At 47.9% G+C, this 14,695-nt stretch overlaps 1 protein-coding gene across 1 annotated transcript in view; it reads right to left on the bottom strand.

Annotated features, from left to right (window-relative positions):
- Positions 1–1,274: 1,274 nt before the first annotated feature.
- ARK2C (arkadia (RNF111) C-terminal like ring finger ubiquitin ligase 2C) overlaps positions 1,275–14,695 on the bottom strand; it is a 107,897-nt gene continuing 94,476 nt past the window's right edge. Inside the window, exons 5-8 of the mRNA XM_036918679.2 lie at positions 13,302–13,406; positions 12,898–12,993; positions 7,879–7,985; positions 1,275–7,435 (exon numbers count right to left, since the gene is read on the bottom strand). Coding sequence (XP_036774574.2) covers positions 7,318–7,435; positions 7,879–7,985; positions 12,898–12,993; positions 13,302–13,406 — 426 coding nt within the window. The 3' untranslated portion in view covers positions 1,275–7,317. The remainder of the gene's footprint in view (positions 7,436–7,878; positions 7,986–12,897; positions 12,994–13,301; positions 13,407–14,695) is intronic.

Below are 14,695 nucleotides of genomic sequence, written 5' to 3'. Positions count from 1 at the left end.
TACTTTACGTCCTAGGGGACCTTCAGGGGGAGTCCTGGGGCCTATGCAGAGTGTGAACACACATGTTTTCTGAGAGGTCGCTTTCCTCCTGGGCATTGCAATAGGAAGAGGGCGTGGGGTGGGGGTAGATTAGAGAGGCTGTACATTTGCCCATGTGTTGTGGGCACAAAATCCAAGGAAAGAGAATTATTCCCCCAACCCCCCTCCCCAGCCCCAAAAGTAGCCCTGGTCTTTCCTCCCAGGAAACCTCTGTTATAACTGTAAACAGAGATTAAATAGACAAGGATAATAGAGAGAGGCCTGTGGGACCTGTGGGATTTGAGAGAGGGGAGGAGACTAGTCTTATCCATATTTTTACACTTCACAAAACCAGGGAAGGGGCATTTACACGTGCAGGTTAGTGGTGGCACAAGGACTATGAAGACCTGGTTCACGGATCAAGAGGCATTGATGAAAATTTGTGGAAAGCTACAGACAGCATTTTGGATCACCTCACTGAACAAGAACCAAGATTTAAACATCCATTAACCTAATGTAAACTGTGGACTTTAGTTAATAATAATGTCTTAGTATGGGCTCATCAGTTGTAACAGATGTACCAGGCCAGATATTAATCAAAGCAGAAACTGGGTGAGTATATGTGAATTCTCTACTTTCTGCTCTTTTTTCTGTAAAACTAAAACTGCTCTAAAACAAGGAAGTCTATTCCTTTTTTTAAAGCTCATTTATATGGGTTCCACTTGCAGTTTATGAAAGAAAGTCATCTTTTAGTTCACTGACCCACACACGGAGAACAGACTCTAGACAACGCAGAGGACCTGAGTCTGGGCTTTTGCAGAGGAATAGGAAATCCATGCCAAGTGTCAAAACCAACTTCCTTCTCTCCTACAGACAAGCTGAGGAGGCCTCCAATTCAAAACACATGAGATCACCTCTGAAAATTGACCAAAAATAGGAACTTTTCCCTTTAAGATCCATAAATGGAAATTTAGGAAACAGTTTAATTAGATCCACTGCATTGACAGATTCTTTGAGAGATAAAGACAGAAAAAAAGAATAGTGGATAGGAGATGAGAAGGAGGAGGAAGAAGAAGAGGGGGGAGTGAAAGAGAATGGGGAGGGAGAAGGGAACAGGGGGAAAGGGAGAGGAGGAGGAAGATGCATGGGGAAGAGAAGGCTATCACCTTACATCTTGGACAAACACAGGTCCCTGAGAGGTGTTCTCGGGACACGCCTCATTATGCATTAAAATAAGCACCCTGCACGAGTGAGGTGTAGTTAGCAATGCAGTTCATTTTTATTAGTTATAAATAAAGTACAAAAAAATCCACCAAAAGTGAATCTAAGCATTTACACAATTCCTAATGTCTCCGCCTTTTCATTGATGCACTATTGCTTTAATAGTCATAATAAATATTCTTCTAGCTTTCTGCTATAAAATAGTCTATGTAGCAAAATGTTGCACAGCACAACAGAACAGAACAGCAGGAGGATTACAAAAAAGGACAATCAACACTGAGGATAATCCTTTCACTTACCAGGGGCAACCAAAGTCCCCCTTGGGGCCTGGAGGGGCTGGCTCCCTAGCTGAGACAGGAGCCAGGTCCAAGGCCAGGGGTGGGGCTGGGGAAGGGGAAGTGTGGGGTGAGGCGGGTGGGGGCAGAGGCGGCCAGGGCAAAGGGCCCTCCCGGCTCTGACCCCGAAGAGCAGCATAAGGCATGTCCACCCAGGAGCCCTGCCAAGGGGGCAGTGCCTGCCAGGCCTGGCGGTACGGTGGCTGTGCACCCCAGTGGGTGACTCCACAGGCCATGTCCAAGGAAAGCAGGTGAACAAGGCTCCAGGGCGGAGGCAGAAAGGGAAGCTGGGCAGGCAGCAGGCAGGAAACCCAGGGGACGGGATCCTAGTCCAGCCGGAACAAAGTTGGGGCTTAGGAATCTTACACGGGCCAGCTGCTCCTACAGGCCTGGCCAGGCAGTGTGGCGAGTCTGGGTGTCCACTTCCTCCCGCATCAGCACCATCCCAGGGGGCCTCATGTGGAGGGTGGTCTGCTCCACCAGGCAAAGGCAGTGATGTCAAGAGGCAAGAGGGAAGGATGAGCTGAAGAGGCAGGGAAGGAGGAATACGGGGCGGAGGCAGACATGCAGAGCGCACAGGAGTGACCCTCCCACTCCTGGCCAGGCTCCCAGCTGCTTAGAAGCTTCTCCAGGGGGCGTGAACTCCTCTCTCCCTTTTGACTCAAAGGCTTCTGGGCTCACCACTGTGTCAGGCCCTCCTCTAGCACTCTTCCTTTGGGGGCCAGTTAGACTGGTGGCTACCACCTGTCCCCCACAGCAGCCCCTTCTGCCCAGAGCCCCCTGGAGTGATGGCAGAGGGCTGGCAAAGGAGGAGGTGCTAGGAGGAGAGACCACGGGCCCTGACTCTGTGCCCCAATCTGTTGTTAAGGGTGACACCTCAACAACAGGCCCTGAGAGATGATAGGATGGGGGTGCCAATCCCAAAGGCCATGGGGCTTAGATTCTGCCTATCCTGTCCTGACATCTCACAGGACATGGATTTCTGCTCACACTCCAAATGACCCCCAGACATGGATGTCCTGTGCCCAGCGATGCAGCCACCCATCGTGCCAACCTGTCACGGCAGTGTGCTTCATATAAAAGGACAGGCCTTCTGGATGTCAACTTTGAGCAGCCCCACTGTATACATTTTCAACCCCTCTCCTCATCCTCTCTTGTCTTGTCTCTCCTTCCTTCCATCCTGCCCTCCTTCCTTTTCTTCTTCCTGAGAGGGTGAGAGAGCACAACACAGTGGTCTCTGCTGGATCTGTGTCATATTCGATCCAAGTCTGAGGGGCCCTAAAGACCCTTCAGTCACTCTTACCCCAGCCCAGAAAACAGACTGAGGGAGGCCAAATGGCTTGCTCAGGGTCACATGAAAGTTGGCAACAAAGCTGGTCCTCCTGACCCCCAGTCCAGGGCTTATTCTAATCAGCCAGGCTCTTTGACTTTCAGATGCTGCTGCTGATCATGTCCCAAGGGCCCAGTTCTGGAACCAGAGAGATTTGGAGCCCAGGGGGAGAGAGTGACCTCCAGCGCCCTGGACCTTCCCCAGAGGACAGAGGCAGCAGGGCTGAGTTGTGGGAAGGGCGAGGGAAAAAGGAAAAACAAGTTAATGATGGGGGGCTGGCGGGGAAGGGTAGCAAGTGAAAGGATTACCCCAGTCTGCTGACGAGTGCAAATTATACTTATATATGTGCTAAATACAGTCACTATATTGGAGTTTTTCACTAGATCACAGCATACAGAATCAAAAGTTTGCATTTCGTATGGAATGTATCCAAAGAGGCCAGCACCACAGTAGGACAGCTTGCAATCACACACCCTGATAGTTTGGACGAAATAAAGTTCGCTGAATTTTATTTAAAATTTTCATTTGTATTCCTAGTTGTTTGTCATCGTACCAAAGCATGCAAAGCATTCCACTCCCAGAAACAACGCCAAAATGAGGTAATAGGAGTAATAAAAAAAATTAGTATCCTTTCTAAATAAATAAATTATAATTAAAAATGCAAAACAACTATAAAAATAATTAAATAAGAACCCACGATATCTACAAGTTAGTCATAAATTATGATTGTTAAATATAAGGCATTTAAACTCACAAAACCCTGTAAACTAGCAACGTGCCATGTTTTTTGTTTTTTGTGGTTTTTTTTTTTTCATTTTTGTTTTTCTATCAGCTGAAATCGCTCTAGCATTTGCTCTACGCGCGCAGGAGATGAAACACGACAGGACCTGACAGACGTTGCTACAGCCCCACGCGGGGAGTGTTTGCCCCGCCGGCAGGCAGGGACTCGGGGGATTTCTTCAGGACAAAAAAAAATCTGGTGCTTTTTCTTCACCATTGAAAAAACTGTGCTTGTTCATTAGGCGTAAAGAGTTAAGAATACTTGCACGGAGGCTGGGAACATTTGCAGAAAAGGAGCTTGAGTCCCACCACAGGAGTGGGCAAGGGCTACGGGCCCAGGGTCCCCGCTAGTGGAGGAGCCCAGCCCAGCGCCTCTGCCGAGGCCCTTGGCATTAGTTCCATTGATCGGTGTCCTCGGTGGACCCGCTGCGGCCAGGGCTGCTTGCGGCTAGGAGGCCCCGCTTGAATCCTGGGGCAGCTCTCGCCCCAGAAGGCACTCATGCGTCTCAGTCAAAAAAGGGTCTGAGTCCCTTGAGTAGAGCAGAAAGAGGACCCCGGGGTCTCCCCTCCCAGAGGTGGTGGGTGAGATGCTGAGGCCAGAGCCTGCCTCTTCTCCCCTCTTTCCAGGCTCCCGGACAACAGGGGAGGGGCTCAAGGGAGCAGAGCACAGACCCCTCTCCTCTGCTCACAGGACTCTAGGAGCTGGGAGGGGCTGAGTCCACAACCCTTCTGGGGCCCACCTCCAGGGACAAGGGCCCCGGAGACCGGGAGGGGAAGGAGGCTTCAGGACCCAGAATCAGCAGCTGACCTCACACCTCTGGGTGGATCCCACCCCGGTCAGTGCCTAATGTTAGCCTGGGGCACTGAGAGGCAGAGGAGGAGGAGGAGACCAGCCCCATGCTCAGCCTCTGAAACAGACCTTGGTGCCCATAGGAAGTCATTTTCAGCAGCTCGGGTTGGCACACAGCCCTGCGGACTTGCAAGACGGGTTGGTCTTAGGGAGGATCAGAGAATGTGCGTGTTGGAAGGAAACTGAGCAAGCATCCAGTCCAACCTCCTGTGTTACAGCTGAGGAAACAGGCCCAGAGAGAAGGGGGATTTCCAGCATTGCGAACTTGGTCAGGGAAGGGCCAAGACTGCAACCTGGGATGTCAGAGCTCGTGCCATCCTGCCTGCGCACTGACTCCCTCAGCTTGCCGGTCTTTCAAACCAGCATCAGACAGAACAAGAGCCGGAGACTAAGAGGGGCGCAACCTTCCCTAGACCACCCTGGCTCCCTCCAGGTCAAAGCAGGGTGAGGAGAATTCCCAGGTTCCATGGTGAACGAATTAGACAAAGCAATACTCATGTCTGTCAGCCCCGCATCAGGCTTTTTCCTGTTTCTGCACTACTGAATGTGCCTTGGCTCCTCAGTCAGACTGCAAGTTCCTCAAGGCAAGGATATTGTCTTCTTTGCTATTATCTCTCCCGTGCCTGCACCTGCAGGTGCTCAGTAAAGATTTTCTAGGACACCAGGGTATGGGTGCTGGAGAAGCCTTTCATCTGAGATCCTTAAGTAGACCTCCAACTGGAAATCACATTCCCCACTCTCTGCCTGCAGGTTCCAGAGCAGCCATGCCTCCCCCTGACAGCTCTGGTTGTGCTAGAAGGTTCTACCTCAAGCCAAAATCTGCCTCCCAGTCATTTTTCCCTATGGGTCCTGGTTTTACCTTTTGAAGAAGCAGTGCAAACTCAGATTTCCTTAACCTGATAGAATTTCTTCATACATGTAATTAGTATCCTGTCCCCCTCAGTCTTCTGTTATTGATACAAGGGCATGAGGCTGGGGTAGCGGTGAGGGGGGATGGATTTGAGGGCAGTGCAAATGCAGGACAGGGAGAGCAGAACTCCAGCTGAGCTGGGGTTTCCCACATATGGATGAAGAAACTTGGGTGGGGGCTGGATCTGGTGGGTATTCCCATCTCCGTCCTTCTGCCCTCCCACCTCTCTGTTCCCTTTGAGGTTCAGAAAAAGTGTGGGGTAGTGCAGAAAGATACACTATCTCTTGGAACTGACTTCCAGGTCTGTGTCTCCCCCTGCCCCCCACCTCAAACCCCAGGAGTCTCCCTGGAGGCAGCATGCCTGCAGTGGGCAGATCACATTACTTCTCACAACGTCCAGGTGAGGTAGAGGAAGTGGAAAGGGGGATGCACTGTAGCTTCTCCCCACTCTCAGGAGAAGGAAACTGAGGCACAGAGAGAGGAAGTGACTTGCCCAAGGTTATCAAAGAGTCAGAGAAAGAGCCAGAAGCCAGGCAAACTAAAACCCAGTTTTTTAAGCCGGGCCTCCTAAACCCAGCCAACATGGTCTCAGGGCCAGGGCCATCTCTGAGGGGTCCCATCAGGATTTGAGGGGTCCCATCAGGATTTGAGACATCCCAAGGGAAGCAGAAGGTCCTCCTCAAGATCCGCGGTGTTGGACCTCAGCCCCTGAGTGCTAGCTGAGAGCACGTTGGCCAAGACCAAGTGCCAATCACCTATGCTGTCTGATCTTCCTCCTCCAGTTAATTTTTTGCATAGGGAGGCAGTGGCCAATTGCCTCTTTGTGACAGGGCTTGAGCACAGCCAAAAAGGAAGTTGGTTGGGGCGGGGACTCCGTCCTGGCTCTGAGGAATGCCAGGGCTCCTCTAGCTGAAGGCCGGCCCCTCCCCAGCTCACCGTGGAACTGGGGGATGGCAGGAGCTAGGTAGATGGTCTCTGGGACTTGGGAGCCCTGCTTCAAGACAGAATCCCCCTTTCCCGTACTCAACCCCTGCCTTCCCCACGCCGGCTGGGCCCCTCAGAGGCCCATCTAAGACCCTCATCTGCTCCTTCCTAGTCCCCCCTTTCCCAGAGCCCCCCTTCCACACTCCGTGCACTGTAAACATGATAAAAACAAAAGCAAAGGAAAAAACAAACCCAAAACAAAACCAGAACACCCCCCCCGCCCCCCAAGCTGGGTGAAAAAAAAAATCATCCTTTTTCACCGTAAACAGGATTTGGCTTTTTTTTCTTCACCTTTGATTCCTTTTTCCTTTTCTCTCCTAAAGACGGGAAGATATGGGCTGTCGTTGGTTGGTTCAGTCAGGCACCAAAACAAGAAACTCAATGAGAAATATTTGGTGCGGATTCGGTAATAGCGACATGTCCACCACAAGATGACAGAGCACCACACACGACATTTTTCTTAAGCTAACATGCTCCGGCTGCCATCCACAGAAATAGCTAGAGACCCCTACATGGTTTCTACGTGGTCGAGAGGTATATACACAATCCCTCCAAGGACAGGACTGAGGGGCCGGCCTATCAGCTGGGGCCTTCAGCATCCCATCTAGGTTCTCAGCCGCGCGCCACCCTCCCCAGCCCTGTTCTGCGTGGCCAGCCGCCCCCCCATGGCGAGGAGGTGAGTGGGGCAGTCACTGCTCTGCATGGGTGGCCTCCACCACCCCCTCCTCTCCCTCAGACACTGACACCACCAACTGCTCTTTCCACAAAATGTGCTTGCAGGCTTTTCCTCTACGTCAAATGGCTCAGAAGGCAAAGTTTGGCTGCAAGGGCTATGGCCGTGGGGGGACCTGGTGAAGGAAAATGGGGCATCCGCTGGCTAATTCCTCCCTCAGCTGTCAGCTCCCAGTTGTGTCTCAATGTCCACTCGGCAGATGGGGCATTTCTTGCTCATGGCAAGCCACTGGTCCACGCAGAGTTGGTGAAAGAGATGCATACAGGGTAGGCGCCTGGAAGAGAGAGGGAATGTCAGAGGAAGGGTCGAAGGGAAGGGGCCTGGGGCTGCACCAGGAGCTGAGGACCTGGAGACTCACACCCAGACCAGGGGGCACTGGCCTGGAGGAAGGCTGTGGCTGGGATGGGAAGTCCTGACAAGGAAAAGCCCTACGGCCCTCCTCCTCCAGGAAGCCCTTTCAGATCAGCCTGAAAAAGCCATGACTTTGTCTTAGACACAGCCAGGCCAGATATCATTGTCCTTTTACGCTCTCTGAGCACGAATCCACACCACGGGCACCCCACATCCAGAATGCTCCACACCCACCCTCCCAGAACAACCATAAAGCACCCATGGCACAGGCATAAGCAAACAGGCCCGCCACCCTGACACAGGGCACCTGACTGATCACCACTACCCTGGGGGGGAAGGAAGCAGAACCCAGAGGCTGGCTCCTACCTCACGTCTTCTCCATCTTCCAGCATAGACAGACAAATTGTGCATTTCTCATCGGTGTCCGACTCCTCCCCCTCGTCCTTCTTGCCCTTGCCGTCCTGGGGTCTGCGCTGTGAGAGGCAGAGGAGGAGCAGTCGTCACCTGGAGCACACTCACCTGATGGCCATTGTCTTTCACCCACAGCCTCCCGGTCCCTTGATACCCAGACTTCCGTGCTCTCCGCAGGCCTGCTCGCTGCCACCTCCCCAGCCTCTCCCCCTTGCTGCAAGATACAGAGGGCTAAAGCCAAGCGATAAAGAGGACAAGAGGACTTTATTTTTGTTTCCCCAGGCAGTTTATGTCCCAGGCATAAACTTTATGCTGACCCAGCAGGGCATAGAGTTTGGAAAGAAATTGGGTACCTATTGAACAGATTCTTTGCGAAACTGTGACTGGTGCACAAACAGCTATCCCCTTGTGCTGTCCACTCCCCTTTACATCCTTTCCAATCCCTGCCTCCAGGCTTCTCCCTCTTCTTTTGGGTCCAGCATGCTTCATCCATCCATTCATCCATCCATCATTCCATCCACCCATCCTCGCTCCCTTCCTTCCTCCTTCCAACCTTCCTCCCTCCCTCTGTTCCTCCCTTTCTCCCTTACTCTTTCTTTCAACTAACATCTCTTCATTTATTCATTCATTACTGGATGATGGCAAAATTCCCACCCCTGGCATTAACCCCTGTAACTTTACCACAAAGTTATTTTATGTGGTTGGATCTCTTCCTATCCAGAAAGTTCCTTTAAGATTCGCTCTAGTTCCAACACAAGGTTAGGCTTTATGCAGGCATTCTATTTATACTTGTTGACTTTAATTGTTTTATTTTAAATTCTATGCTAATTATTTGAAAATAGTTGACTACTTTGTAAAAAGTTCCAAGTGTTTGGATGGCCTGGACCATGGCTCACCTTTTGTTGGGTGCTTCCCCACACTTAGCCAAGTACCAGGCCCACCACTGATGCTTTAAAAATATTCTGGTGAGGAAAGAATCTAATCACTGAGTGAAATCAGCCCACCTTCCTTGTTCCCAGTTCCATGCTATGGAGTGAAACAGTCTGATAATACCCATGGGAAGAAAACGAGCCCTCTGTCCCTTCTCCAGGGATAAGCAGACTCAGAGGTCATTTGGTCAAGAGAAAAATCTGAAGTGTCACAAGATGAAGACCACCCAGAGAATGACTATGAATCTGGAGCCAGGCCTAGACGCCGGGTCTCCCCCTCTGGTCCCTGGTCCTAAGCTCTGGCGTTCCTTAGTCTGACACAGTCTGTGGAATAGTGGAACCTCACTGCGACATACAGGATAACCTATGCCTTCTGCTCTCCACCCCCGTGCACTCTACACCCCAACACAAACCATGTGAGGCTACTGCAGTCAGGCTTCCCTTATCCAGAACCCAGAAAATCAGAATTACAAACAGAAAATCAGTAGTCCCATATAACTGTTGTGGCTTTTTAAGTACGAATAAAGTCATGATGATGTGCCTGCCTAAAAGTCCAGCTGTGTTTGTGGAGAAGCGGCCTTTTATTATCGGCATTCAAGAAAAGGTATATTCCATAAAAGACACCACTAAGACTCACCTCCTTGCCTATTTTCTATTGTTTTTGCCCCCACCATTATTCATTATTTCCTTTTTGTACAGCTGACTCTTGAACAATGCAGGGGTTAGGAGCACTGAGCCCCTGTGCAGTCAAAAAGTCACATTTAACTTTTGAACCCCCCAAAGGTTTAACTATTAATAACCTACTGTTGACTAGAAGCCATACCAATAACATGAAGAGTCAATTAACACATATTTCATATGTTATATGTATTATATACTGCATTCTTACAATAAAGTAAGCTAGAGAAAGGAAAATGTCTTTTCAAGTTGTTGCAAATCTCCAAAAAATTTATCTAATACGTTTATTGAAAAATATCTATGTATCAGTGGATCCATGCAGTTCAAACCCATGTTGTTCAAGGGTCACCTGTAGTCAATAATTTTAACTCGGCATTCTTAGTTTTACTCTGGCTAATCTATGTTTCTTTAAATTATTCTTTCTTTTCAAATCTTATCCTATTTTCTCTTTTTTATTTTCAGTTTTTCAGGTTGTCTGTTGTCTTCTCCTTTCATTATTTATGTAGTTTTTATTTTAACATTTTCCAGCACTTTTAATTTAGTATTTGTTTTATCCCTCTGGTCCTTTCTCCTCATTTTTATTAACATCCCCTTTTCACTTTGATGTTATTAATTTTAATTTTGTATATTGTTTTCCTACTTTTTCTTAATTCTTATTCTTTTTATATTTTTCTATTTGACTATATAGTTTTTCTATTTTTTACTCTTATCATATCATGACTATTTTTAAATATCTTTTTTGTTTTGTCCTTTTATAAAAATTTACAGATTTGTATTATTTTACTCTCAGGTTAAATTTTTTCAGTTTCTTTTCACTTTTTATTTGGGTCCTACACATTATCATCGCACATTTTTAATTCTTCCCATTCTTTTACAATATTTTTCTTCTCTTAATTCTCCCTTTCTTCTCATAATTTTTTTTACCTCAACTCCATATTTCATTGGTTGCATCCCTTTTCCCTTGTCATTCCTAGTGTTTGTTCTTTTCCTGTCTCCTCACAGCCAGTTGCCCTGATGGCAGCTGAAGTGTGTGGCCCTGGCCGGAGCGAGCACCCCCTGGCCGGGGACGTGAACCTGCTCCAGGGTTCCTGAGCACACCTCTCATTCCCTTCCATATTCTTTTCCAATAGCCTAATGCTCTCCCTCCAGAGAATGATCATTTTCCCCATCATCACTGACATGGGACATACTGTCTTCATGACATCATCAATGTGTCCGCATGATCAGATGACACCCTTAAGTACAAAAATACTGTCATTTCCTGTATTAACACGCTATCCATGTCTGACGCAGGGTAGATACTCAGTAAATGTTGTTTGAAATCACTTATGGATAAATCCAAAACCTCTATGAGCTGCTGCACAGACCGAGATGCATGGTCTTTGACATTGACACCATGAGCACCTGGGCAAACCTAAACCAAGTGATTCTCCTTTCAAAGAGAGAGCAGTCCATGGTTCCTGACCACTCACCAGGTACCAGGCACTGTAGCAAACTATGTATATGCCCCACTGAATCTCCGGAGCATACCTTTTGATGACTACTCATATGTCAGTCCCATTTTACATTAAAAAGAGCAGGGAAGAGGCCAGAAAAGCCAAGTAAGTTGTCCAGAGTTTATACAGCTATCTTGATGGCTATGAACTGAATGTCTGGGCTCCTCCTGCAAATTCATAAGATGAAGCCTTAACACCCTTGCCTCATCCCACAATAGTTTTAGGAGGTGGGGGTCTTAGGGAGGTAATTAGATTTAGGTGAGGTCACAAAGGTAGAGTGCCTGGAATGAGAGATTAGTGCCCTTATAAGAAGAGGAAAAGACACAAGTCTGCTCTCTCTGCCATGTGAGGATGCAGCAAGAAGGCACCTGCCTCAAATCTGACAATGCCTCGATCTTGGACTTCCTGGCACCTCCAGAACTGTGAGAGATAAACATCTGTTGTTGGAGCCACCCAGTTGACAGTATTTTGTTACAGTAGCCCAAACAAAGAACTGAGTGAAACTGAAATTCAAAACTGGCCCTGTTTGACTCCAACACCTAGAGCTCACAACAACTGCTCTCCAGGGCCTCTTGAGGAGGTGAAGATGGGCTCTGACTTGACCACAGTGAGCATTTTCCTGCTCCAGGTTTCTCAGCGCATGTCAAGATTCTAGTCCTTAATTCTTCAAAGTTATTTATTTGTTTGTTTTCATATTCTGTAGACTTTATTTTGTAGAGCAGTTTTAGTTAACATGAAAATTGAGCAGATAGCACTTCCCATTTCCCTTCCCCTCTCAACACGCACACAATTTGCCCTGTTATTAGCATCTTGCATCAGCATGGTACATCTGTTATGAGTGATGAACCAATAGCGATAACACTATTATTTTACAGTCTTATAGTTTACATTAGGTTCATTCTTTGTGTTGTGCATTCTATGGATTTTGACAAATACACAGTGTTATGTGTCCACCATTACAGTAACATACAAAATAGTTACACTGCCCTTAAAATCCCATGTAATCCACCTATTCATTCATCGATCCCTCCCCAAAAGTCCCTGGCAACAATGAGTCTTTACTATCTGGTTTGACCTTGCCAGGAATGTTATACAATTAGATCATACAGAGTGTATAGCCTTTTCAGACTGGCTTCTTTCACTTAGTAATATGCATTTAAGGTCTCCTCATGTCCTTCATGGCTTAAAATAACTCATTTTTTAGTATTCCATTGTATGGATATACCACAGTTTGCTTATGCATTCACTTATTGAAGGACATCTTGGTTAATTCCAAAATGTTTTATTTATCTGAATCAAAACTTTTCTGTTTTTAATTTTAACTTAAATCCCTGAGCTCCAATCCTACTCCAGATTCCTGGGCAATAATCCTGGAGAGTCTACCTTTTCAGGTTTAGGGTAGAACCTGTGCATTTGTGGCTTTAAAAGCTCTCCAGGTGGTCCTGACTCTCAGGGAGGATTAGAAACCTTAATTGCCTGTTTATCCATATGTGAGAGTGGCCTTGAATTCCTTTCTAAGGCAAAAAGTCATTTTCAGTACAGGTGCTCCCTTTGCTCACCTCCCTCAGACACAAGCATTCATATCTCTGCACCCATACCTAATGTACCCAGTCACAAGTCGACATGCACACACATACCCAGCCCTCCTCCTTTACTAGTGAGATACCCACCCCCACCCCCACCTCCCCTCTTGGTCACACCTGGCAGTAGCAAGAGAGAAGACCCTGGGAAGGTATCACAGCTTCAGAGCATCTAACCAAAGACTTCTAGATTCTGGACTGTTCCACTCTATGGACAATAAGTCCAGGATCAACTAGACAACCTAAAACCCCTCCGTCTGACTATGCAGACTGACCAGCTGGCAGACTCACCTTCTTATACTTGTGGGGGAAGGTGAACCTCTCAATGGTGTTCTGTACAGCTCCCCGAGTCACATTTCCTAACCTGTCCTCGAGTTGCAGCAGCTCCTGCAAAGAGAAAATGTGGACGTGTGTACACTCAGCAAGTGCAGACACACACACACACACACTCACATGATAAGGACAAGGGGCCCTGGAAGGTGTTAGCAAGAAGCATTCACATAGCCATTGGGAAGAACTTGCCTGATGCTGAAAGGCCACAATATCTCGACTTGCGCTCTCTCTCTTTATCGCCACATGGAGGCCTCCCCAACTACCCATGCCCCACCCACCAGCAGGGGGAGGGGAGAGGGGACAAAGAACAATAATGGCATCTCCACTAACCCACTTAGAGCCAGACAGAAAGGTGGGTGTACCTCATAGCTCTCCCGCACTGCAGAGGTGTGTCTGTTGGGGTTCAGTCCCTGGAGAGCAAGGAAGTGAAGCTGAGGGTAAGGGTAGTTTCGGATTTCATGGACAACCTGTTGGGGAGAAAATGCCTTGGATAGGATTCAGGCTCCATGAGCCCCTCATCCCACCCTCCTCCCATAAGTACCAGTAGGCATACCCCCAGACTCCACAGACAGAAGTGCTGCCCTTCCTTCTCTTGCACCTCAAACCAAGCCTGTGATAGACCAGCCCCAGAAAGAATAACAAAATCAGCGAAGTAACAGCTAACCTCATCGGGCGTTTATGTAATGACAGGCACTGTTCTAAGAACTTCCCATGACTAATAATTATCTCATGTGAGCTTTAATGTGGGTGCAACTATTATCCCCATTTTACTGATAGGGTAAATCAGCCACACATAGATGGAGTGGCCCAAGTTGTGCAACCAAGTGGCAGAGCTACAATTTCAAACCCAGGCTGTTGGGTGGCAGAGTCCACTTCATTCCCCTCTTTTGCATTGTGTCCAGGGCACGGACCAGAGCCTGACTAGGGTGGGCAAGTAAGCGCACAAAATTTAAGGAGAAACCAAAAGATTCGGAAATCAGGGTAAATATTTTAATGCAGTATCTTTTTAAATCTAAATAAAAACAAAAACTCCATAAAGAACAAAATAACAAAATTTTAAATAAAGACAGGATCTGACTTTGTACTTGCACGGCCCTGCCTCATCCACCTCACCCTGGCCATGGCTGAGGCAGAAGGGCCAGATTCCCATCACGGCTCCTCAACTTACTGCGTGACCCTAGGCCTGTTACTTAGCCTCTTTATGCCTCCATTTGCCAATCGGTAAAATAGGGACAATACCCTTCTGTGTGGGGTTATTGAGAGGCTTAAATGATATAATTCTTGTTAAGTGCTTAGAACAGTGCCTGATATGCAGTAACGACTCAATAAATGCCAGCTTTTTTTCTTAGGAGATGAAGCTTCATAATATATATCATAGCACCTCAGAGCTGACAAGGGCTTCAGAGATCAGTTGTCCAAGCCTCTCATTTTGCATAAGGAGACCAGGGTACTGAGTGGTTAAGGGCAGGGGCAAGGGCCGCAAGGGTGGAATTATGCTTCAGGGCAGCAACAAGAAGCTGTTTGGAAGGAATATTTTTCAATCAATCTTTTGCTGCTTTAATGGAATGGCTTCACCTTCATTCCATGCAGCTTGCAATGCCCAGGACACCAATCCCACCTGATCTTCTGCAGTCTCAGCACCCTGCAGTGACTGGCCACCCTTTGCAGTCAGGACTGGATATTTTTGTCCTTCACACCAGCCCTGTGAAATGGGCATCTTCATCCCATTTCTTAGATAGGTAAAATCAACCTCCAG

This window comes from Manis pentadactyla, chromosome 6 (genome assembly GCF_030020395.1).
Source record: "Manis pentadactyla isolate mManPen7 chromosome 6, mManPen7.hap1, whole genome shotgun sequence".
Taxonomy (NCBI): Eukaryota; Metazoa; Chordata; class Mammalia; order Pholidota; family Manidae; genus Manis; species Manis pentadactyla.
Note: the sequence above shows the minus strand (reverse complement) of the source record. Positions and strands in the feature narration are given on the sequence as shown.